Source organism: Rattus norvegicus, chromosome 16 (genome assembly GCF_021556685.1).
Source record: "Rattus norvegicus strain SHRSP/BbbUtx chromosome 16, alternate assembly SHRSP_T2T, whole genome shotgun sequence".
Lineage (NCBI taxonomy): Eukaryota > Metazoa > Chordata > Mammalia > Rodentia > Muridae > Rattus > Rattus norvegicus.
This window is the reverse complement of record NC_141549.1, coordinates 74,038,376-74,065,213: the sequence shown is the minus strand read 5'-3', so window position 1 is coordinate 74,065,213 and position 26,838 is coordinate 74,038,376. Positions and strand designations below refer to the sequence as shown.

The 26,838-nt window shown below is 40.2% G+C and overlaps 2 protein-coding genes across 2 annotated transcripts in view; both read right to left on the bottom strand.

Moving 5' to 3' along the window:
* Nucleotides 1-26,838, bottom strand: part of Erich1 (glutamate-rich 1) — a gene marked incomplete at its 5' end in the record, with an annotated part of 52,793,804 nt that overhangs the window by 9,599,150 nt on the left and 43,167,816 nt on the right.
* Hook3 (hook microtubule-tethering protein 3) overlaps nucleotides 1-26,838 on the bottom strand; it is a 90,307-nt gene that overhangs the window by 34,941 nt on the left and 28,528 nt on the right. For both annotated transcript variants that reach the window (XR_015639438.1, NM_001136098.1), the window contains 9 exon segments: nucleotides 26,756-26,806; nucleotides 19,785-19,917; nucleotides 14,301-14,368; nucleotides 6,957-7,019; nucleotides 5,677-5,760; nucleotides 4,449-4,612; nucleotides 2,901-3,041; nucleotides 1,514-1,715; nucleotides 37-147 (listed from right to left, as the gene is read on the bottom strand). Coding sequence is in view for 1 of the 2 variants with exons in the window: in NM_001136098.1 (NP_001129570.1) it covers nucleotides 37-147; nucleotides 1,514-1,715; nucleotides 2,901-3,041; nucleotides 4,449-4,612; nucleotides 5,677-5,760; nucleotides 6,957-7,019; nucleotides 14,301-14,368; nucleotides 19,785-19,917; nucleotides 26,756-26,806 (1,017 nt within the window). In the remaining variant the exon portion in view is untranslated.

The window sequence follows — 26,838 nt, the reverse complement described above, 5'->3', positions numbered from 1 at the left end:
CACTTCTTAAAAACAGAATGCCTATTCCATACTTACATCCTTTTCTTTCTGAAGACCATCAACTTTTTCCTTTAGCCGCTTATATTCAAAATCTAACTTATCTGCTTTCTTTGATTCGTCAGATAATCTATTTTGCAGTTCTACAACCTGATACAAAATATAAAAATGACATAAAAATCTCAATTTTATAATTTGAAACATTAGAAATTATGATCAAGGTGGTGGAATGTAGCTCAACAATAGAACATATGCTTGTTAGTGTACGAAGCCCTAGGCTCAATGCCCAGCATGCCCCCCTCCAATCTTAACAAAACAAATTTCAGAAAAATACATCATTTTCTTCTACAGGTTTATGGAAACCCTATTCTCACCATACTTGAATAAATTTATATAATCCATCATTCTAATAAAAGGGAGAGAATTAGGAAATAAAATCTGTCTAGGTAAAACAGGCTCCTAGAGTCACCTAGAAAATAGTAACAATTATCAGAGAATCCACAGGGGCTTTCATTTCTCACAAGAATGAGAGGGACAGAAGCAGGAAAGAAAGATAGGAAGAAACACCAGTGAGGGTAACACTCAGTCCCATAGCCATTCTTAGAAGGGGCTAAAAGCACAGTGGGAGGTTCACGCAGAAACTGTGGGTAATGAGGTACCAATAAGGGGAACCAAGCGCTTTGAGCTGAACAGGAATCGAGAGTTTATTAGAAAGCCTGGCTGTGCAAAGGGAGAATAAGGAGAAAAAAACCAAGCAGCCTGCGTAGGGCTGTTAGAAAGTAAGTGCTAGGACTGTTAATCCTAGCATTTAAGAGATTAAGCACTTTAATCAGCAGTAAGCAGGTCTGCTAAATTCCAGACACACCAGGGATACATGGTGACACTGTCTCGGTGACAGGAGGGAGCAGATTCCTGCAGGTTGTCCTATGACCTCCACATGCATGTTGAGGTACACCTATGCCCCCTGCAACCAAATAAATAAAATGCAATAAAACTGAAATCAATATAAAAACAGCTAAGAATCTTATGGTGGGGGATAACAATGTCCTCTACAGCACAGATATTTGAGTGCTTAGTCATCAAGGAGGACTTCTGAAAAATCAGGATTGAGAGACGTGGATTTGTAGGAGAAAGTATGTCACTGGTGGGCGTTAAGGTTTCAGAAGCTCAAGCCAGGCCCCTTGTCACTCTCTCTTCCTGCTGCCCGCAGGTCAGGCTGTAGAATTCTCAGCTACTTCTCCAGAACCAGGCCTCATGCCTGCCTGTGTGTCACCATGCTCCATGGACTAAGCCTCTGATATGCAAGCAATCCCCCAATTGAGTGTTTTCTTTTGTGAGAGTTGCCTTGGTCTTGATGTTTCTTCACAGTGACTAAGGCAAATCACAAAAACAAACCTTGGTAGCATGTTCACTTGATTTGACTGATAGCCTAGAAGGGATTGGTAATTTAAAAGTTGGAACTACAGCACAGCCCTGGCCAGGCAGCGCCAGGCAGCGTCCTGCCTCTTTCTCTTACCTGTCTCTTGTACGTCTCGAGCTGACCGCGGGCGGCATTAGCTTTCCTCAGTTCCTCCTCCAGGCTGACAGTGTTCTGCATGTACATCGTATTCTTCTCTTCTAGGAGTTTAACCTGCCGTCTCAAATCTCCAAGGTCTTCCAGCTTCTTTTTATAAGATTCGACCTGACCTTCTAGTTTAGATACTTTATCAGAAGAGTGTCTAAAATGATGACAAGTTAGTCAGAAACACCCACAGCTGTACAGCTTTTCAGACAATGTTAAAATAGTAGACAATACCAAGACTTAACAAACATTAAATCACAAAACCTAAAGAGAATCTAAGTTTTTTTAGATTAAGAAAGAAATCATAACCTAAATTACAGAAAAATTTGTCATTAAGAATGCCAAAATGTAAGGAAAGTGAACAGGAGGGTAACCAGCAAAATCACATTTAGCAGGAAAGTAAAATAAAGTGTGGAATGTTCAAATGATTTGCAACTACTGTTATTATTACACCCAGAGAAATGGAGGTCGCAGTTAACAAATTTTAGGGCACTGAGGAGACTAACATTTTAACTTTTGTAATCTTTTAAAAAGTTTTAAAGATCTCTCTGTTTCTGTCTGTGTGTGTGTGTGTGTGTGTGTGTGTGTGTGTGTGTGTGTGTGTGTAAAATTCAAGAGAAATAAATACTAGACATAGCACAGTGCCTATTAGGCAAGTATGCTTGAGAATGTCAGCAAAGGTCTTGGTAATGGAAGAAAAAGAAAAAGGATGGGTGTGAGTACAAGGAGACGTGGAGAGTTAACAGTACTCTAGGAGGAAGACGTACGCACTGGGGTGTGGTGGGTAGCAGAGAGATGAGAAGAATTATAAAAACATTTAACAGCTCTGAGAGAAATGGAAGGCATGGCTATGGACTAGTGAGTAGCCCAGGGGTAAGAGAAAGCATCCCCCATTTGTAATAGCACGAAATTATAGTAGTATGTGAGTTTCTCTGCACAGTTTAGTATTCTTAAAACAAAAGGGGATCCCAAGAGGATGAGATCGTGAAAGAAACAGAATGGTGAGCAGTAAGGTACCTACATGGAGAACATGTGAAAGGAAGGAGAAATTACCAGTGAAGAAATGAAGCCAGTCTTTAAGACAAGGACCAAGGGTTGGGAGGGCTCGTGACTGAAGAAGAGCAGCAGGAAGGACACCAGCGAGTGACTGCCACAAGAAGCTAACATTTATTTCATACTTGTTTGCCATATCAATTGACTGCTTATAAAGCTATTCAGTTATTCATTTGCACTTTATATGTAAGCATGCATGTGTGCTCAGAAGACGGCGAGTCTTTGACCTGTGAGACGGAGCTCTGTGTCTGCATCTGTGTGCGGGGAGTGGCAGTGAGTCAAACTGTACCTGAGAACATCTATTTCATCCTTTAGAGACTGAGCCTCATCGGCCAAAGTGGTTAGTTCATCGTTCTGTTGCCGAAGCTCAGAGATTTCCTTTTCTAACTCCTCACAGCGTATTCGATAATCGTCTTTGGCTGCTTCTAGTCTGCGACAAACGAAATAGATAAAATGCACTATTAAGTGTCCCACAATTGTCTTTATGAAGAATAAAAGAAAACGGAAAGAAAAAGCATGTGAATCCACTCCTGAACACATCTCACTTCTGTAGGCTACACCCTACCCAAGTCCTATGTCATGAAAACAGGTTTAACTGATGCACAAAGTTCTCACAACACGAGACAAGAGTAATGGTTTCCAAATTTTTAACTAAGAATATATATCAAGAAATGCTGCATTTAGATCCACATAAATGAATGTCAACATTTTTGGTGCCTATTACCTAGGTTAAACCATCAAACATGGTTTAATACTATTTCCGTATCTAATTAAAAGGTTTGTTTACTTTGTATACAACCTTTGAGTTACTAGGTCCTTTCTGTCTCTGGTCCAAAGTATTCCGCGTAGAAGACTACTTACTTTCAATTTTTCTTATATAATTACTTAATGAAGAGTAGTAAATTTTATATAATTCATTGGAATTTTTTACTTCATAGTTTTTGCCTTTAGTAAACATTTGACATTACTGTCTTTTAATCCTCCATTTTCTGACAGTATTTTTAATGGTTTAAAATTTAACATTTAAGTTTTTTACTTTTCCTGGAACCCATGTTGGTAGGTGACAAAAATGTTGAAACTGAAATCCAACTTTATCTGCTCTAGTATTTTACTAAAAATTATTTAAGATGGGGGGGCTCAATTTCACATTTTCTTTTATTTTTATCTAAAATTAAAAATATAATTTTATAAGTATGGGTGCTTTGCCTGACGTTATAGATGACTGTGAGGTGACATGTGGGTGCAGGCAATCAAACACAGGTCCTCTGTGGAAACTGACAGTGCTCTGGAGTACTACACCATCTCTCTATTTTCTGACTAGTTCAGCTTTTTACTCACTAGCATCCTTCTCGCCTTTCTCTCAATGTTCTTGTCTGCGGTTGCTTTCCACAGCTCCTGGGAGGTCCTAATAGGACCCCTGTGGGGATGCAGAAAGAGTGCTCCCCCCATACCCCCCACCCACTCTGCCCCTTCACTCACTTATTTTCCAGCTGAGACATTTGTGCCTTCAGAGTATATAGCTCTGATGGGATTTCCTAGATGTGAAGACATTTCATGACCTGTGAGAAGACTTTGGGGAACTTTTTATTATACAGCACCTGGGTCTATAGTTACCCATGGGTCCTAAAACGCTATCCTTGCCTGTGTGCATGTATGTGAGTGTGTGCGTGTGTGAGTGCATGTGCGTGTGAGCGCGTGCAGGTTCTGGGAGTGAACTTAGGGAGTCAGGCTTAGCGGCAAGTTCCTTTACTGTTCGAGCCATCCTGGCACCCTCTATTACTAGCTTTAAACAACTGTTTCGAATTTTAAAACTAGGTTGTAAGGAGTGGCCTTTTACCTGAATGTTTCTTCTTGCAGCTGTTCTAACTGGGTCTGAAGTTGCAAATGTCTTCTTCCTGCTGGACTATTGGGATCTTCTATAGAATCAGATTGATTGAGTCGTTCCATTAATATCTGATTTTCTGCCAATAAACTACTCTTCTCCTCTTGCAGTGCTGCAACCTGTTGGAATTAGGACTGTTGGTTATTCAACTCGAATTCTTGTGAATTACCATTATGAATCTGTCTACTGGGACAGGTTCTTACTATGTAGCCCTGGCTGGCCTAGAACTCACTATGCAGACCAGACCAGCCTTTGTCTGCTGCAGATGTGCCTGCCTCTGACTGCTGAATGCCACCTCATATTGACAACCACTCTACTGAAAACATCTACATTATTTTGAATGTTATGCACGCAAACCAATATCTAAGAATAAGACTTTAAAAAATAATCTTCCTGCATAAGCCTCCCAAGAAGCTGGGATGACAGGTGGATTTACTTCATATTTGAAAAGAGCCTTCACCAATGATTGTAAGTAAGCACATGGAAAGACAATAGTCAACAGTCACCACGAAAATGCAAATTCAAGCCACAAAATTAGCAAGTCTCGTGACAGTGGGTAAACTTTAAAAAGATACTGGCAAAGATGAACACGAAGTCTCAGATACTTGTGGTAAGAATACAACTACTTCAAACACTTCGTAAGACACTGATCTGCAGAACCCGCAGAAAAAGCCAGCCAGCCATGCACGCTTACAGTTCCAGTGTTGAGGGGCCGTCACAGGTAGAACCTGGAGCTTGCTTAGCCAAAACTGTGGGCTTCCAGTCTGTGAGAGACCCTGTCTCACAGGACTAAGGTGAGCAGTGGCAGAACAGCAGGACAGTCAGCATTTTTCTCCAGCTGCTGCAGGCACTGGTAAAGGATGCCACCCAGTGCCTGGCAATACACACAAGTTAGAAAGACTCCCACCCCCACTGAAAGTAGGAAAGCAAATTCACTGGCACGAATGAGACTCAGGCACTGAAATTCCTTCTCTTTTTTGCTTCTGGATTTTTAATATTCATTTATAATGAGTTTAGTTAAATTAAATACAGATAGTATACTTTCTAAATCAGAACACTATTTGCTTGTTTTTCTCTCTTTTTTTGTAATTAGGGTTACATTGCAGTGAAAGTGAAGCATATGATAATCCCGTAATATATTTGATGGTATTTGTGGTGGTGCACAACACAGAGGAGCTCTTACCTGCATATCCAATTCATGGCACCTTTGAGCAATTTCTTCCTTCGCTGACAAAGCTTCATTTAGTTCTTCTGTAGTTTTCTTCAACTAGTTAGAAACAAAAATAAGCATAAGAAATATTTCATACAAAAATGAAGACATTACATAGGTGTAACACAGAATTAAAACATTTTTATTTCTTGGGAGGTAATGTAGAGGAAATTAAGAACATTACTAGTAAAGACTGAAAATAAGCACGCCTTTGGCAAGGAGAGAGCTTTTTCTTAAGACAGGGTCTCATTATGTAGCTCTGGTTAGCCTCGAATTCCCTACATTCACCAGACTGGTCTCAAATTCATATTCCATTAACAAATTCTAAGTTGGCAAATTATAAAAACACTGAATAAAATAAAGTTTGTCTTTTTATTTCACATATATAAACTTTTGTTTAATATATAAAAACATAAATGTACCTACAACAGCAAAGAAACAACACCACAAAAGGAAAGGCAAATTATAGTTTGGATTAAAGTTATATTATGTCCAAGGACTTTCTAATATAACATTTAAAAAACCCTAAGCCTCAAATAAGAGAAAGCAAAAGGTACACAGACTTCTGCCCATGTAGATGATGGAAACTAAAAACTGACTGTAACAGTGTTTAATTCTTAAAAAATACATAGCCAAGTTCCTTTTCAAATATAGTTGTTTCCAGTCATGTGTGGTTGGTTGCACACGCCTGTAATCCCAATCCTTTAAAGTCAGAGTCAGGCTATCTCTGTGGGTTTGAGGCCAGCCTGGTCCACACAGCAACTTACAGAACAGGAAGAAATTCATGACTAGCAGACAGGAATTACTGATATTAAATGATTTTGTCTTAAAGTAGGTAATACAGTATCACATTAACTCATATCTTTCTGTCTCTTTCTGTGTGTCTGTGTGTCTGTGTGTGCATGTGCTCACTGGATTATGCATGCATCATGTGTCAGTCAGAGGACAATTTGATGTGCTGTGCTCTTTCCTTTTGCCACGTGGTCCCTGGGCATTAAGCTCAGTTTATCAAGCTTGCCTAAGTGCCCTTACCTCCTGAGACATCTCACTGGTCCATGCAGGATGACTTTTAATACAAAGGTCAAACTTAATTATAATGTATAATATCAGTTAACAAATGAGCTAAAGTTCTTAAATTTAGGCTAAAATTTTTTAATCAATGTATTCCATTAGCAATTTCAACTGCATTTTCTCACTGATATCTGAAATTTATCTGTGTCAATCATGCATGAATAAAGACTATAACTATATACCTGGCGATCGAGATCAACATAGGCATCATTTCCAGCAGAGACGGGAGACTCTTTACTCATTAGCTGAAATTAAGATTTAAATGATTATAACTATGAGGCAAAAATATATTCTAGGTAATATAAAAAATATAAGCCTACAGGAATGACTAAAACAACAACAAATTAAAACACAAAAGCAAGCAATTGTTTTCGTTAATTAATTTTTCTGACTGGTTTTCATTCCAAGTAATCAGACATCTGAATTTCAGTGCTTGTTTTCACTGAGAGCCCAGCTGTGTCAAGCATGACTTACTCTTATCATTGCCAAGAGAGTGGCCAGACATTTAATGCAGTGACTTTTCAGTAATAAGAGCAACAGCAAGGACTTCTTTCATTTTAGATAACCATGTACGGAAGTCACTGTCCTCATGGTGTGCCACTGCTAAGCTGCCCATGCTCGGCAAGCATCCTAATTAAACTCAGTGGATCGTAAAACAGCCACAGCAACAAAACTCAAACAACATTTGAAAATAGGACCAGGAATTGTTGGGAGAGAGTTCAGTGGGAGGAGAATAAGAAAGAAGGACGGGTGGAGGGGGCTGTCAAAAGGATCAAACTGTTTGCATGTACAAAACCGTCAAATACTAAGATTGAGATGTGGGCTGGAGAGATGGTTCAGTGGTTAAGAGCACTGACTGCTCTTCCAGAGGTCCTGAGTTCAATTCCCAGCAACCACATGGTGGTTTACAACCATCTGTAATGAGATCTGATGCCCTCTTCTGGGGGGTCTGAAGACAGCTACACTGTAGTCATATATAATAAATAAATAAATATTAAAAAAAAAAAAAAAAGACTGAGATGCGAGGCCAGATGCCTCAGTGGCCCAGTGCTTGCTGGGCCTGTGCAGGACCCAGGGCCACAAATGGAATCCCAGCAGCAGCAGCAAACTGGAAAATAAAGGTCCTTTTATGAAAATGACATCATGAAACCCATTACTTTGTGTGTTAAACTTTTAAAAAGAAACAAGCATGCACATCACTGTTACCCCAAATTAATGACAGTGCATGTACCCTCCCCATGTATCTTAGTCTCAAAGAGTGAGAGAGAGGTTGGGAAACAAGGGCACAGAATTCTCGTCATAAAAGCAGTGCGGAAGGGGTTGGGGATTTAGCTCAGTGGTAGAGCGCTTGCCTAGCAAGCGCAAGGCCCTGGGTTCAGTCCCCAACTCCGAAAAAAAAAAAAAAAAAAAAAAAAGAAAAAAGAAAAAAGGAGAAGAAGAAAAAAAAAAGCAGTACGGAACAGATTCGACTGACTCATAAGAGCTGTCCCAGTCATTACATTCTGTGTGGAGGACAGAGGGAAGGACAATTAGAAATCTGAAGATGCTACACTGAGAGGTCTTTTGAAGAATGATCTTCAGCTACCACTCTATTGAGAATATTAAAATTTACGAGACACTTTTTGAGTAATAAAAAGTTGTACCCATGTAGAAGAAAATTCCAAATAATATAAAAGCTATTTGATCACCAAAAACAATAATTTGAAAATTTTGAGATATGTGGGAATTAGCAATGTACACTAGCCATGGCCCAGGAGGAGTCCAAGTAAAATGGGGAAATACAATAATATATGATACAATTAGCAAGGGTGCAGGGGACCAGCCTCGGCTGAGAGGCAGGGTCTGGAGAATGGTGGATGCAAGAGCTATGAAGGGAAGGAAGAATCAGACATGCGATGCCGTTCACCTCAGGAGAGATGGGACAGAGAGGAAGCACATCTCTGTATGGCTTTTCCTACTCTTGACAACTTCTGTCTCTTTCAAGCTTTATCTATACATATAGTCATTTCCTCAGAAATTTTATGCATTGATTACACAGTTTTTCAAAATACATTTTCTTTTAAAGTCTTCCTTAATTACTTACGAATACTGAAAGAGGAACAAATCCAGCAAGCAGGAATTTTATAAGAACTAAAAATTAACATTTTGATAAAATCAATTTTCTTTAAACTCAGTATCTTCTTTAAAATTGGTGTTGTAAAGTCTTGTGGTCACAGAAATGTTAGACAGGACGACTCTATTTGAGTTTGATTCTGTTGAAGTTTAGCATAAGATTAATAAGTAAAAGTTAGTTCCTACTACCTAGTACATCAAAGTTGACTTTCTACAGAAGTTCAAACTTTAACCCTTATTTAATTCTCCCTTTCCTTCCTCTATATTTCTTTTATATTTGGCATAAGACCACCATCCTTTTTCTTTGATTCTTAAAATACTGCTTAGCCCCTATACTTAAGCCAGGGCAGTCGATCAGTAAAGTTCTGGTTGGACAAGTCTGTTCAGGAAGCAGGCAGTTCACTGTGCCAGGATGCCTCCTGTGTTTCTGTCTTGAACCACTGTTTCAATATGACCCCTATCTTTATTACAACTCTGTAAAGAACAGGAGAACATCAGGGTTCCCAAATCTGCTTATTCTTGCCTTCAGGAAGGCACCAAGCCTTGTCATAAACTTGCATGATCAAAATCTCTTCCTATTCATACAAGTTCCTTGTTTCTAAGGTTGACCATTAAAGCCTAGCAATTCAATTATAGCTTGTCAGTTTCTAAAATTTCCCTAAATTTTCCTTCTGTAATAACTCTTCTCAAATCCTCTATCACATGCTTACTAGCAATATGCATTAGTGATATGAATATTTATTTCAATATAAGTTCTTAGAGACTCAGTTTTCTGCGTAAGTTTTTCCCAGGGACTTTCGCTGGTTTCATGCTTGTTTTCACTAGCTTTATTACCCAGGTCTAGCTTTGGAGAGGCATGGGTATAGCGAAAGGTGTACAGCGAGTATTCATGAAGGGCAGTAGAGGGCCAGTCCACTGTCCAAGTACCGGAACTTTGCCAAGCAGCGCCTTCAGGATGCTTGGCATCTAATTCAAAGGAAGGGACAAGTGACCAGTTGGTTCTTTTTCCTATTTTCATCCTTTATCACAACACAGTGGCTGATGCTTAGGAAAAGCCAAACATCATATTCTAACTGCACCCCTCTCTCACTGCAGGACTCTTATCCAGCTCCGTGCAGAGCTGCTCCTCAGCCCCTCCAATTCCCAGACAGGTCTTACCATACTTTACCTTTTACTGCCAGGTCTCTTGGTCATTATTCGTACATTTCATAGTTAACAGTTTAATTGGCTTTCTTCTGTTACTATCATCATCTTTTGGATCGTTCTCTCCTTACATTAGGATTTTATAGTTCTTGTTTGTGTGTATGTGTTCTCCCCTACCCTCTTTTGTAAGACATGGTTTCTTATGGACAAGACTAACCTTGAAATCCCTAAAGACCTGAAGATAATTTTAACTACTTTAAAAAGAATTATTTATTTAAAAAAGACGATATTATTTATGGTATATAGCATGTTTTGGTATACATATTGTGGGATAGCTAAATCAAGCTGATTAACATCCACTCTTCATACTGAGACAACACATTATAATCACTGTCACATGGATTATACAGATGGGCTTCACTGTGTTATTTCCATAAATAGTGCACTAATACTTTCTTCTAGCTTGTCCTCCTCCCTTCCCTCCCTTTACTCCCTTCCAGAATGATGCAACCTTTCTTTCAAGTTCTGTTTCTGTTTGGTTTTGGTTAAGAGGGTTTCATGTAGCACAGACTTGCCTTACATTCACTTGGCAGCCAAGGGTGACCTTAGACTCCTGATTTTTTAGTGTCCACATAGGAGAGAAAATGTGGTATTTCTTTTTAGCTTATTTTGCTTAAATGATGTCTTCAAGCTTTCCCACGTTACCTTCTAATCTTGTGTCTTCTTCCTGACTTCAGACATGTATATACCACCCTGCCTGGTTTATGTGGTAGGGACAGAATGCAGGTTTTTAAGATCCACAACCTGAGCGATTCTTAGTCCTATTATTTGTTTAACCAACCACCTTCTCTATTAAACCTAAATTTCATAACTTATTGCTTCTAAGTGATTTCAATGTTCTAATGACCTCAGTATTTCTAAGTAGCAAAATCCTAATTCAAGATCAACCCAATGAAAGATCAATCCAACTACCTATTTTCTGCCTGAATATCCTAACTAGTTAAGTGCTGTAAGGGGGAAACAAAACAACAAACCAACATCCCAAAACCCCGTAATAAAACCAAACCCAACAAATAGTGTTACTATAAATGTTTTTAATCTCCACCAAACTTTAAAGCTGCTTAAATATATAAAGAATGTTTCCTGTCACAACCTCTTTATCCTCTTTAGATTCCTTCGACTTCCCCTACTAGTTATTATTTGATGTATATGAGTGTTTGTCTACATGTCTGTCCATGCACCCCATGCATTTCTGGTGCTTACAGAGAGGCTGGAAGAAGGCTGTTGGATCTCCATGGGACTATAGTTATTGACAGTTTTGATCCACTATGTGGGTGCTTGGAATGAAATCTGGGTTCTGTGGAAGAGCAGCAAGTGCTCTTAACCGCTGAGCTCTCCAGCCCCCTTTCAGTCCTTTCTATTTCCCAAACCTGATTAACTCTCTGCACTCCATAAAATCCCAGTCCCAGCGAAGAATTTTTGTAACTCTACAAACCCTGTAGCACCTTTTTCCTTCTCTACTGCTACACACAGGAAATTCTTCCCATCCAAAGCCTCTCTCACTACCTTCTTCTTCATTTAGTTTATTTCAAGCTTCCCCAAAGTCCTGTTCAACTGACTAGCTCAAGTGGGAACATCTGGTTTCTTTGGAAAGTCGGTTATCTCAAAGGATGTTTTCCTGAAGCAGACACAGTAGTGAATGGAAGCGTAGCTAGTTTCACAACACTTATTTGGTCTCCGGTCTTCGCTATCTTCACTTTGTGAGAGACGTATGGCAGAGAACTCCTGTCTGCAGTAGTAGGACCACAGATCCAGCCACAGCCCTTGGTGGCAGCATGGCCCAAGGACATCCACATGATCTTTGAAAAGTAACTTGGGTTATGGACACCAACACAGCCCTCAGCTCCTCCTGTAGGACCATAGACATCCACATGAACCTCAGGCCTGGGGCAGCAGACCATGGATACCAAAGTGGCCTCCATGGGCAGCACAGACCACAGAAGTCTTGAAGAGGACCAATCAGAAAGTGGACTGTTCTTCATCGTGGACATCCTGTCATTGCTCAGAACTGGGGTGATCATGGGGCTGAGCAGTCTGGGGGCTGAATGTGCATGAGCTCCAGGCTGCTGTACCCAAGCCTGCTGACCTACTCAGCAAGGACATATCCCCGGCCACCTCAGCCCTCTTTCACATCTGCTCTTACCACAGCTGCATCCTTAGTTCTCCCTCTCTTCCTGTACCCTCACTGCTCTGCTCCTCCATCTTTCCCACCTTTCCATCGCTTATTCACTTCTGGTTCACTGTAGTGGCACGGAAACTGCAGTGTGTCACATAGTATATATTTTTGTCCAAACGGCTTTACATACTAATATTCACTGCAACAAGCTATGGGTCTGGTTCAAGGTTTCTGAAGTACCATAAGTAGTGGACCATTGCTGAGACTTGTCTTGGATAGCCTGCCATTGCCCAGAGTCAGGATGATGTTGCAGCTAGGCAGGGTGTCCTAGGCAGGTTCTGTGAAATCCTGGCAGCCACACACCTCCTGCCCTCCCTGTCTGCCATTCAACACTTGCTGGACTAGACCTTCATACTTGTAGCCTGTGGGCTACACTCCACACTTTGCTCACACTTTGTCCCAGCAGGGGAAGCATCATAGGCTGGATGATCCAGCCTGCAGGTCTAGGGCTGGTTCTACTCAGCACTGACCTGTTTCTATAGGAGCTCCAAGACACCACACATCTCCCTCTCGTGGGGACAGCAGCCCCACAGCTCATTGGGCATAACCTTTGTGCTTGCAGCCTGTGGGCTGAGCAGTGGTAGGGAAAGGTATAGATTCTTCATAACGATGTTTTGCCATTTCTCTTTCCAAGTTCATGTGTCCACTTTTGAAAAGCATCTTCCCATAAGACTTGCCTTTTTTTTCTTAGTTACTCTGGAACTACTGGAGGCTCTGTAGACTCCTTTTCTGCCACTTCATCCTTTGGCACCTCCAGGGATCTTTCAGATTCCTCAGAGCTCTGCTCCTGGGAGGCTGCTATCATCTTTGCTTACTCCTGAATAGATATTTCTTTGGGCTGGGATATAGCTCCAAGGGATATGGTAGAGCATATTCTAGAATCTGTGTTTAATCTCTGATATCACACACAGACACACCCCACCCTCAACCCCCAAGTCACTAAACTTCAAGTGATGCTATTCTAAAAAATATAACAGAAATATCCAACAAAGGCATAAAAAGATGCTATTACCATTCACTATGGAAATACAAAACAAACAAGCACAGTAAGATACTACGTTTATTTACCAGGGAATTCCAGAATTCCATTTCGGGATCCTGATGTTCTCTTGACTTACAGTGGGGTCATATAACCAACCCCCAGTTTCATTAAGCCGAAAACACACTGAACATGCCTAAGCTACTGAACACACAGATTAGCACATTAGGAAGGTTGAGAACCTGTTCAGGTCACCCTGGTGTAGCTGGATGGAAACTGCAGCAGACTGCTGCTGCTACAAAATGCCATGCAGGGCTGTGTCCTTCCCCAGACTTCCTTATCTCTCTGCAGTCTCACTTAGGCTGGCCTTGAACTCCTGAGCCTTTTATCTCTACTTCCTGAGTGCTGTGATCACAGACCTGCAGCACCCCGACAAACAGGTCTTATGTTCCTTCTCCCTTGGTCTCTTACAGCATTTTTACACCTCTCTATCTCCCTTTCCTCACCTCCGTCTCAGTCTTCTAGGTGGCCTTATTTAATGTCTCCATGAACGCTGTTACTTCATATGGTCCTGCATTTCCCCTTTGATGAGAGTTTTACAACTGTGAATTCTTGTTTAATCCTTTCCTCTCTGAGACTCTGAGAGGGAGACACACATTTTATCCGAGAACTCTAACATCTTTTCACAACTGTATCCCTAGTTGCTGCTGTACTTTGGGTTTGAACTAAGAATTTGCTAAATAAATAAAATCAATATGCACATAACAGACACGATGAACTTAAAAACTTAACTAGGATATAGTGTATACACAATAAAAAAATAAAATTATTTTTTTTTTTTTTTTTTTTTTTTCGGAGCTGGGGACCGAACCCAGGGCCTTGTGCTTGCTAGGCAAGTGCTCTACCACTGAGCTAAATCCCCAACCCCTTATTTTTTTTTTTTTTTTTTTTTTTTTTTTTTAAAATAAAATTATTTTTAAGGTTGCTAGTTCTCTTGTGTGAACTAGTTTCTCCATTAGTTACAAGCTATAAAGTGCAAAGCTCCAATCAACATACCTCTTGGATGGCTGTCATGACGACATGCTGAACAGACTCCTCCATCATCATAATGGCTTGAATGTACTCTGAAAACAAGAATAACCTGGGATGTCACTGTCCAGGTTAACAGATTGCCAAGAAGCTGAAGGCTAGTGCTTTATAAATTATCACAATCAGTTTTCCGTTTTGAGAATCCCCTTCTCATGGCTTCTCTGCCCCAAATATGTGCCATAGGTAGGCAAAGACTGAAAACCAAATTTTAACTTTGTTCCAAAGTCTTGTCTGACATTTATTCATTTGCTTGAATCTGGATCTTGTTAGCTCCCCCCAATGCACTTTGAATCCTAAATCAGCCTTGAACTTGTGACCTTCCTGTCTTAACCCTTCAGGGTGTCCTCTGAGTTACTACCACACTTGGCTCTGCTCACTGTCTGCTGTTAACGCTGAGGTATAGGTGAAGGTCGGGGAACACAGCTTCAGCACCCGTACATACCAGACTGAATCAGTGAAATAGTGAGACCCAAAAATAACGGCAAAAAGAACCTCATCACTTTTCAGCACTCTAAAGCTATCCTTTAGATGCTTCTTGGTTACAGGGTAAAAATATTCTGGTTTTATCCTTACATGATCAAAGCACTAAGTTGTATAAATTCTTACCTTAATTTTGTTTACTATATAGAACATAAATAACTAAAATGAATTTAAGATACACACTGAACCTGTAATCGAATAACTATATAGTTCCGGGCTTTAAAATACTGTCCTACATCGCTACATGGGAAGCAGAAAGCCCACCAGCTTCATGCTCACCACTCCCAAGCTAGGAGGGTCTCAGCCAAGAGTAAAGTCAGATTGGAAGCAGTGTCTGTTTCCTCTGACAAGGCCCTGCTATAGTTTTCATCTTTTCCAAACACAACAATTGATGACAGAAGTGACTTAATGGCAGGTACCTGTAGTGTTGTACTTATGAATGTATATGCATTGTCATTAGATTCATCTACTGGATTCTTCTGCCCAGCAGATAACATGGGTGTGTGTGTGTGTGTTGTTTTAAATATTTTAACGCCACCATTGTGATATTATGACATCAAAAACAAGAGCCAGCACATCTAGGATGATTGACAAGTCCTCAAAATTAAAGCGTATGAATGAGCATGGAAGAGAAGAAGCAGTGGCGTTGCTATGGGGAGGGAGGCTTATGGCAACTACTAGAAATGAAGGAGGTAACAGCAAAAGAGGTCAGGACATTAGTAGGTACGAGAGGGGAAGCGTTAGTTAAGAAGCGGTGTTGCCACGTCAAGGCCCTTCCCCGCGAACACCGTAAAGTACTAAAGGAGAAAATGGTGATGACAGCTAAATTAACGTGTACTACTTTCAAACCGTAAAGTTAAAAATTCAATTATGTGGGATTATTTGGTACACACCCATGAAGCAATGCTGGAGAATGAACCACACTACGTTAAGGGAGTTTGCCCTCAATTTTATCTGTTCAAAATGTTTAGTATAGTTTAATATGAAGAATACAAAGCTTAAAGGGTGAAGAAATAATTTTTTTTCTATATCTAGCCCATTCATCACAAGGAAGGTAAATCCCATACTATCTATAAGTCTCAGCCTTCTAATCTATAACAGGTATTTTTTGTTCTGTTACTGCTTAATAGAATAGTAGACTGAAGGCAGACACCATGGTGTTGCCTGATAGGATGGTGAGATGGCCAGTGAGTAAAGGTGCTTCCCAACAAGCCCGATGACTGGATTTTGATCCCAGGATCCTCTGACTTCCCGAGTTGTCCACTGAGATCTCCACATGCACTTTGCAGCATGTGTTGTGGCCCCCGCCCCCTGCCCCTGCCAAAAACCCTACAGTCTTCCCTCACTTCTGCTAGCAAACCCAGAACACAAGGGTTAGCAATGTTATTGTCAGTGTGCCTTCTACTATTAATCTCTGCCTTTTAAATCTTACCCCTACTTTATTTGCCCCAATTAGAGGTCAGCAAAGACAAATGAATGCACAATTAGGCTCTCACCAATTGCTTTTAACTTCTTCCAACTTAGAAGAATGGCTGAACAGAGAGCAAATGTAAAACACAGTTTCACTTAGTCTTTACAGTGAAGACACTTTGGGGATAAGGACAAAGGCAGAGCATACCTCATCCACAGGTAGGTAGGTAGGAAGCACTGAAGCACTTCAGAGCCTCCTAATCTATCGACCCATAGTGCACATTCACAGCGACAGTTAATGATTAACAATTTAGAAACTTGATTACATGATTCTTAACTCTACTGTATTCCTGAAACCAGATGATACCCCAAATGTGGGTAAATGAGAGATTAAAAAGCCTGTTCAACTGGAAGCTTCCTTCTTCTTTACCAGCTAGCATTTATAATGCTGGAATGTGCTGTACAGTGCACTATGGGATATTAGTCACCAACTGTTTACCCAGCTGTGAACTCTGCTAAAAGTATCAGCTTGCTAGACAAGATGTGACCACAGTGCAGTAGTGGCCAGAGTGTTACTGGAGTAATCAATCACTTTCTACCTGGATTTTAGACCTGCTCCACAGGAAAAAATCATACTTGGTATTATAAATCTGGTCAAAAGGGAGGTCATCTAGTCCTTGGATGGAGGGACTTTACTACTGTTGTTTTGTTATGTAGTCTTCTAAATCTTCATCCTTATACATATAGATTAGTGCTGTTCTCATTCTTGGTCACAACAGTTTCTGTTTTCAGTGGGCAATGATTAACACAGAGACTCATAACTGGTGACTGATGAGTGAGTGCTCAGTCCTAAAATGAGGCTGGCATGACCCCTCCAAGGCTCCAGGAACCCTGTGGAAGAGGGGGCAAGAAAGAATGTAAGCACTAGACGGTGGGAAGGGGCGCTGTGATGTGCTCTTTTCTGGACACAGCACAGCTAGCATACCATGAACCAATGATGGCTTTGGGGTGATCGATGTGCCATCATCAGAAAAAAAATTTTTTTAAAGAAATATAGACAGTTTAAGAAAAGTAAAGCAATCTAAAGAGTGGGAGTCAGCTAGTGAGCTGAGGGAAAAGTCCCAAAAGTCTAAACTTATTCAGTATTAGAATATGAAAAAAGTACAAAACCAAATAAATGTAAACTTGTTTTTCATTACGAGATGTGGAAGAAAATAGTGTGAATAGGGGTTGGGGACCTTTGAACTAAAAAATAAAAATAAATAAATAAAAGATAAGAACTGAACTTCAAGTTAAAATAATTGCAGAATACTATTTATAATTTTGAATAGTCTTTCATTTCCTATTCTCTTGCAATACTTCTCTCAATTCTCTCTTTACCAGACTATAACTACAGTTTTGAGGGGATATAACTTGAGTCTTTCTTACTCTGAGTAAGTCTTAACTCACTGTCCTTCCCAGCTTTACTTGAATAACTTCCCTACACCACGTCTAGACTCTCCCACTCCATCCCACCTTTGGAGCACTCACCGTAACTCTGTAATTACTTGTGCTACGGGGTAATGCTGCTTTTCCTCCTCCATTCAAGTCCTATGAAAGCAAGCTTTGTGTCTGTTTTGTCTGGTTCTGTGGCTCTCATCCATAATGTATCAGATTAATAAGTATCTATCACCCAAATGACAGATGGGAATGGCTGTACCTCGTGTAACCCCAGAACTGGGGGCAAAGACAAGCAGATTTCAGGAGTTCACTAGCCACCCATAGCCCAGATAGGGAGTCAAGTTTACAGGCCACAAAGAATGAAGTGGAGGATGGGGAGGATGACAGCCAATGTCCTTTTCTGGCTCTGTGTGCATATGCTGAGAGGCACACACCCATGTGCATGTGCACACATAAATATATGGAAGCACCCCCTCAAAGCAAAAATAATTTATCTACTTTATGTACAGTAAGTCTGAATATATTTTGAAGGGGTGATCCCCATATAAATAAGTCATATTTTACAAAAGAGTTTAAAAAACCTAAAAATTAAAAAAAAATATTACCTCCATATCAAAGCTGGTCTTCAAGTAACTTCAACAATGCCACAAATATGTGACCTTGGAGTCATAAAAACACTGTACTTTTTCGAATATCTGCACACTTACTAATTTATCTAAGTCTAATTAGAAGTTTTATCAATTTATAGTTGATATGAATAAGTATAGTTGATAGAATAAGTATGACTCACCCCATAAATGCCACCTAAGAAGTGACATTTTAAAGTGGAAAAATTCGTTTTCTCCAATGGTCTCACTGGGTATATTAAAGCATACCAAAAGGCAGGCCCCATGCCCAACACTAGATAGCTAATATAAAATGAACTCAATGATATTGGTGTAGACCTCTTGCCTCATTGCTTTTTGGGACAAATTTTTTCGTCTTACTTGGTTTTTTTTCCTGTATGTTATGGCTGTTCATCTTATATCTATGAATTTCAGTTGTGTGTTTCTTGTTTTTATTTTTTTTATTCTTTTTTTTTTTGCTTTTATGGAAAGAAAGAAAGGAGGAGTTGGGTGAAGAGATGAGGAGATGAGAGGAGTTGGGAGAGAAGAAATCATGATCAAAAATATATGAAAAAATTTTTTGATAAAATAAATTGTGGATATGGTAAGTATGGCACATGCCTATATCCCAATACTCAGGATGCAAAGGCAGGCAGATTTCTGTGAGCTTCAGGCTAACATGGCCTACATAGCAAGTTCCAAGTCAGCCAGGGCTCATAGAGAGACCCTGCCCTAAAAAAAAAAAAAATCAAATATCAAAAAACCAAAAACCAATTTGTGGCTCTAAGAACATGCAAAAGATAAATGAAATAGAATTATTGTTTAAAACACTAATAAACATAAAAATCACATTTTCTTGAAATTAAAATGGTTGGAAACACTATTTTGTGTAAGATCATGTGCTGTCTTACTTGTTGTATCACTTAGATCCCTAATGATCTTGTGAGGCAGGTACTAAGTCTACTAAACCTACATTTACAGAGAAACTGCACTACAAAGATAAGATTCACCCAGCAACTATTCATCGTTTGTAAGAGTGCAACTGGATCTGAACATTGGCTGACTGGGCACTGCAGCCTGTGCTCTTATTCTAAAGCACAGAAATATTTTCTAAGCTATCATCATATAAACTACATTAATAAGTATTTTAATAATAACCATAAGGTTCAGCACAGCCAAGGTAGTTAACATGCATTAGAAAGAGTATCCTCAGGGTGGGGTACAGCACAATTCAATAGAACAGTGCATGCTTACTATGACCATGGCACCAGGTTCCACAGCATGTAAAACAGGAACATAACACAATATAAAAACTGCTCAGTTATACAGTCTTACAGAAAGGGAAGGAATTTGACCATAATCAAAATTAGACTACCTTTTAGAACTCATTTAAATCTGAAGGTAAATTACCAGCAAAACTATAGATGATGGGGAAGATGGGTAGCCATGGAAAGATGCTACTTATCCTGGGGCTTTATGTATGAAGTACACAACATATATCACAGTCATTAGTTACCTTGCTTCTGTTCACAGTTCACAGCACAGCCTAGAATGAGCTGGAGCATCCTCCCGAGCTCTGCTGCATCCGAATGCTCCCCAATAAGGTTCACATCAGGAAGGGTAAAATCATTAATCTGCTGCCCTAAAATCTGAATGGAGACAAGCAGATTATAATCACAGTCATGTTTATAGAGCTAAATAAAATATTTAATAGAGATCAATTAGCTATCACCAAGAACTCAGTATCAAGGCCAGAGATGTTCTATCAACCTCACTCCCAATTTCTAATCTCTCACACATCTAAGTTACAACTATCACATATCACGGCCACTTAGTCCCTAATCTGGTATGTGGTATATACACTGAACAAAAATCCGTGTACTATCGATCCTTCTGCTTGCTGTTCTAAGAAAGCTTGGATGCTTGGTCTCTGATGAATTACAACCAGAACAGTCTAAACTAAAGGACATCCAAACAGCTGGGATCAAAGAGGAATTCACACTAGCAACATAATCTTCTCCCTTGCTACCTTCACTTTGTCTCTAAAGGCAAAGGACATAATCAATAAGACAATTCGACATCCTACAGATGGGGAAAAAAATCTTCACTAACCCCACATCTGATAGAGGGCTAATATCCAAAATACATAAAGAACTCAAGAAGCTTACCACCAAAAAACAAAAACAAAAACAAAACAAAAAAACAAACAAACAACCCAATCAAAAAATGGGGTATAGAACTACACCGAGAGTTCACAATAGAGGAATCTCAAATGGCTGAGAAGCACCTAAAGAAATGTTCAAAGTCCTTAGTGATCAGAGAAATGCAAATCAAAACGACCTTGAGATTCCCTTATACCAGTCAGAATGGCTAAGATCAAAACCTCGGATGACAAGACATGGATGTGGAGAAAGAGCAACACTCCTCCACTGCTGGTAGGATTGCAAACTGGTACAACCACTTTGGAAATCAGAAATACCACTTTTGGGAATATACCCAAAAGATGCCCCACCATGCCACAGAAGCATGTGTTCTTCTATGTTCATAGCGGCCTTATTTGTGATAGCCAGAAGCTGGAAACAACCCAGATGTCCCATGACAGAATGGATAAGAGAAATACTACTCAGCTATTAAAAACGAGGACATTCTGAGTTTTGCAGGCAAATGGATGGAACTAGAAAATGTCATCCTGAGTGAGGTAACTCAGACCCAAAAGGACATGCATGGTATGTTCTCACTAATAAGTGGATATTAGCCCCCCCCCAAAAAAAAAGGACAGAATAGCCAAGATACAGTCCCCAGAACTCAAAAAGGTCAACAAGCTGAAGGGCCCAAGTGAAGATGCCTCGGTTCCAACTGGGAGGGAGAAGAAACCAACCACAAGCGGGGAGGGAGCAAGGGACAGGGGAGGGAAACAGGATGGGGGTGGGTGGAGAAGGGAACATGATCTGGTATTGGGTGGGGGAAAAGGACTAAGGCCCGGAGAGCCAGCAGAAAGAATGGAAACAGGAGGACCTCAGGAGGTTGGGAGGACCCTCTAGAATGTACCAGAGAACTGGGAAGTGAGAGACTCTCAGGACTCAAAGGAGAAGACCCTAGATGAAATGCCCTACAGTGGGGAGAGAGAACTTGTAGAGCCCACCTCCAGCAGAAAGACAGGGCATCAAGTGAGGGATGGGATTGGTATCCCACAGCCAAAGCTATGATCTGTCTGAAAGAAATGCAGGGATGGAAATGGAGAAGAGCCTGAGGAAAAGAAGGTCCAGCTACAGGCCCAAAGTGGGTTCCAGCTCAAGGGGAGGCCCTAAGACCTGACACCATTACTGAAGCTATGGGGCATTCACAAAAAGGGACCTACCATGACTGCTCTCCAAAAGACCCAAAAAGCAGCTGAAAGAGTCAGAGGCAGAGGCAGATATGTGCACCCAACCAACGAACAGAAGCTGCTGACCCTGCTGGTTGAATTAGGGAAAAGCTGGAGGAAGCTAAGGAGGAGGGTGACCCTGAAGGAGGACCAGCAGTCTCAATTAACCTGGACCCCTGGATCACCAACCAGGCAGCATACACCAGATGAGACCTCCAACATATATACAGCCGAGGACTCCTGGGTCTGGTTTTAGTCAGAGAAGATACACCTGACCCTCAAGAGACTGGAGGCCCCAGGGAGGTCTGGTGGGGAGGAGGTTTTGGATGTAGAACCCTGCTGGGGTGGAGGTGTGGACTGAGAAGGGGATAAAGTCTGGAGTGTTAAAAAAAAAAAAGATGTTAGTAAAATACTCTTAACAGGGAAAAGAATGGAATATTTTTTAATGGAGACGTTGTTAGTAAGATACTCTTTTTTTTTTTTTTTTTTGGTTCTTTTTTTCGGAGCTGGGGACCGAACCCAGGGCCTTGCGCTTCCTAGGCAAGCGCTCTACCACTGAGCTAAATCCCCAACCCCAGTAAGATACTCTTAATAGGAAAGAGAATGGCATGCCCTTTAATGGAGATGTTGTTAGTAAGATAGATACTCTTAGCAGGAAAGAGAATGGTTTAATGCAGATTGTGGGTCCAAATGAAGTCACATGTAAACAGTGCAAAGCTCTGTTGGATAGCCTGCCGGTGAGAGTTGGGGAGGGCTGGGGATGTAGAGCAGCGGGTAGGACACCTTCCATCCTTTCCTCAGCACTCTATCAAACCACGCACGGCAGCATATGCTATAATTCCAGACAACCACAAGTTCAAGGTTACTCTTGGATAAACAGACATACACCATCAACCCACAGTACATCTAATTCCTTCTTTGTATAGGTAAATCAATCTCCAGAAGTAATTAAATCAGGAAAAAAGAAACCATTACACAGTTCATGATAGAGACCTCAAAAATTGTACTTTTTGTCCTTCAGTCAAGTATGTACTTGGTTCTGTCCTGACCAGAGGCCAGAAACACTAAACGTAATGAGCACAGCTGCCTGGAAACTATGTGTGATCTGAAATGAATACCTGTGGGTGGGACAACTGAACCAACAAGCTCACCTCCCATGTTTCAACCCAGTAAAGCTTTATTAACCCCTAAACGAGGACGTCAGTGGCAACCCTTTCTTGCTTCTTTTCTTTTAAGCTACTTTCTATAATAAGCTCCTATCAAAATTTTACCCTTCTGTTGTTTGTGAAATTCATCTTTGAGCTTACAACACAAAAGACACAGAAGTCACTAACCTGCAGTAGCTTTGGTGGCCAGAAACCCCTAGTAATGTCGAATGAGTCAAAAAGGACTGTCATATTTAAAGACCTTCTCTTAAATTAAATTAATTAAATTAATATTTAATCAAATTATCAAACACAGATTTTAAATTAATTATTAAATATTTAAATCAACCAGTAAATATTTAATTAATATTAAATATATACTTAAAATTATATTCTTAAAAATTGCAATAGAGATGTCTACTGGAAAAAAAACTGAACAGAGGGGGTAGAAAATGAATAAAATAAAGATGAGCTCCTAGAAATAAGAAATATAATAGGACTGAAAGCTTCAGTGGACACACATGAAAGGTATGCAGTTATCTCGAGGAGTAGAGCAAAAACAAGCAGTAAAAAGAAAAATTGGGTAATTAAAGGACCAATCCAGGAGGCTTAAAGGTTCAGTGGAAGGTCTACAGAACAAACAGAAAAAATTAGGTAGAAAAAATTTTTCCTAAAAATAAAACTAGTAGGTATTCAGTTTTTAAGAATTTGCTGGGGGTTGGGGATTTAGCTCAGTGGTAGAGCGCTTGCCTAGCAAGTGCCAAGGCCCTGGGTTCGGTCCCCAGCTCCGAAAAAAAAAAAAAAAAAAAAGAATTTGCTAAGTACCAAACATAATAAAACAAAATCCAAGATCAAAATGCATCTTGCATCAGAGCACATTATCATGACCCTTTAGAGATAAATAAATCCTCAATAAAGAAACTGCGGATGGAACCACAATCCACAAGAGAAGCCTCAACAGCAAACGCAGAGGAAGCTGGTGAGCGCTGCTGCAATGGCCTCCGGACACTGGCTTCAGCCAACCTGACTCAAGCAACAAAGAAACGTCAAGGCCTAAACTTTGCATGTCCTTTTCTGAAGATGGCTGAAGATGGTGTTATTAGAATGTGCTCACCAGTAGAGAAGTAAATGAGAAGCTGGACATGGTGAGCGGCACTCAGGAGGCAGACACAGGTGGATCTCTGTGAGTTTGAGGCCAGCCTGGTCTATACAGTGTATGAGATCTTATTTTAAATACAAAAAAGTAAACAGAAGAGAGAAACTCGAGTATATAAGGCTAAGTAGAGAGAGTGTGATGGACAGAGATGGAGGGCGTCTCAGAGGAGCGTGAAGGGTGACGACAGAACACAGCTCCTTCACCATTCCCATTGACTCTACTTCAGACTGAGAAGCCTTAAGCTTTGCTGTAGGACTCAGTACAACAGGTGCTAACGGAGAACCCTTTGGAAATACTTAAAAATACAGGATATGGTTATGTTACTTTTCTAGAGCTTGAAAAACACTGAATTTGAAAATGAGCCTCAACTAAACAATTTGAGTGATACTTTACTGAAGAAACATAATTTTTAATTTACAAAATAAGTGAATACGATGCTCAGGACAAATTGACTACTTCTGGTAATTCTAGAAGATCTAGTAAATCCTGCTTCTTGGTACCTTATAAATACCTTCTGACTGAACAACAAACAAAAGAAAGCCACTCAGCAGTTACAGTCTTCTGCACGTTTGCTCAAGATGTTTAATACTTACCCCAAGTATTCTTTTACATATTTTAAGTAATCTTGAAAATTAGTACTGATTTTTAAGTTATGTGAGATAATTACAAAATTAAGTGGGATTGAATAACGAGTATGTCAGGTTTGGTCCCAACCTCATTTGATGACTAATAATAGGACTGAGACAACCAAATAAATATATATAAACAAGAATGCAGACTGCTCCTTAATGTAAGCATAAATCATGCAAGCTGGGGCTGGAAGTCTAGGCCTATAATCCCAGCTACTTGAGAGACTGATGCACAAGCGTACCAAGTTCAAAGCCTGCCTGGGCTAAATTTTAAGGCAAATTAATGAAGCCCTTCTCATCGAAGAAAAAACTGATGGTTAGGGGCCTAGCTCAACGTGAGAACATTTACCTAACAGACTGCACAAATAACCCAAAGAAACAAGGAAGAGCTAAGAAGGAAATCAGTGCAATCTGCTTTCTTTCTTATAATCACCTTGGCTTGACAGAAGTACAGAACAGTGAAAGTAAAATTCTTCACCAGTTACTATGTTAGCAGTTAGCAACTGGTAATGGGCGGTAGCAGCAGAACTGGAGAAAGCTCTTTTTGGAAGGTCTAGCAGATTTTGTTGATGATATTAAAAGACATCCAGCACTCAGGAGGTGGAAGCAGGAAGATCAGAAGTTCAAGGTCACCCTCAGTTTGAGGCCAGCCTCTTCTACATAAAACTCTCTCAAAAATATATAAATAGGAAAACCAAACCAAACCAAAAAACAAAACAAAACAAAACAAAACAAAACAAAAACCCCACAAAAACACCATTGGACAGGACATGGTAGCCAATGCCTAGGAAACTGGTATGAGAAGTGGAGGCAGGAGGACTGTCTTTGAGTGTACTGAGTGATTGCCCTCTGAGCCAAAAACAGCCATCTTGGAGCATTTGGCTAGACTCCCTCACAAAGACCATCCAGGTGAACTGTTGATGATTTATACCCCCACAGAGGGGTAAGAGAGCACCAGAGTCTCACCTGAGTGCCCAGGTGCTCCCTACCACCTATTGTATGCAGCTCTGCCTTAACTGCACATGACCTGGGGGTGGGGGTAGGGTAATATATACAGGCCAGGGAAGACTAGATCTATCTATGTGGCTACGGGAAGCCCTCATCTGTGCTGGGTAAAGGTTTTTCAGGTGTGGCCTTGTTTTTAGCAGTGGGGAGAGAACCACACACATCCCTTTAGTAATCCCCTATCTATGCTCTGTAAGGAAGCCCAATAAACTCATTGGTTCCTGAAGAATGAACTTTGGTAGAATTATGCCTCTGTCTGTCACTGAGACTTTAATAGAAAGGGTAGATGTTGCTTATATCTTTCCCTGGAAAGATTTTTAGTAACATTGTACTACAAAATGAGTTTCTGGCCAGCCTGTACTACAGAGCAAGCCCCTGTACAAAAAACCAAAGAAAGGAGTATAGCGTGATACCAAGGTTTGAAACTTGGATTCTAGGTTGGATGTGACAGAACAATAGTTCTCAACCTTCCTAATGTTGTAACCCATTTAATCATTTAATTCATATGTTGTGGTACCCCTCAACCATAAAATTATTTTGTTTGCTACTGTAACTTTGCTACTATTATGAATCATAATGTAAACACCTGATAGCCAGGATGTCTGATATGCGACCCCTAAAGGGGTCGTGACCCACAGGCTGAGAACCACTGTGACAGCGTCACTTACTAAATGGACATGATAGATGCTACAGATATAAATGTGGGTTTAAATGTAAGCAAGCTTGCAGGGAAAAATGCAAAGAAAGTAGCGCATGTTTCTAGGCAGTACTCTGTCCTTGGGGCATCTGTGGTCATGAGACCAATAGCTCTGGTGTGAGTTGTGTCCTCACAATGCCTGTGTTCTCACATGGACTCAGCGGAGGAGGTGAGTTCACTGGGGCCCAGAGCTTGCCAATGAATAAAGCACAAGCAGTAAGGCCAATCGCAATAGTCAATCACTAACCCACCTTTTCAAGTACAGGATGGAATTCAACACATTTTAATAATTATTCACAAATTACTCGTATCAAAGGAAAGTTCCCGATCTGTTCAACATCTAAGAAATGACTTGTTATCTGAATCCATATCCACAAAGCAACACAAGGGAAGATAAGTTATTAATTTTGAAATGTTTTTTCTTAAACTTGAAACTATAAATTGAAACTGTTCTATAATATTTCCAAATAGAAGGAGAAAAAAAATCTTACCTCATGATTATAATCCAAGATGCCTTTTAAAATTTTCTTTAAGTTGCTAATCTGTTTAGAGAGAGAAAAAAGTGGGTAAAAGG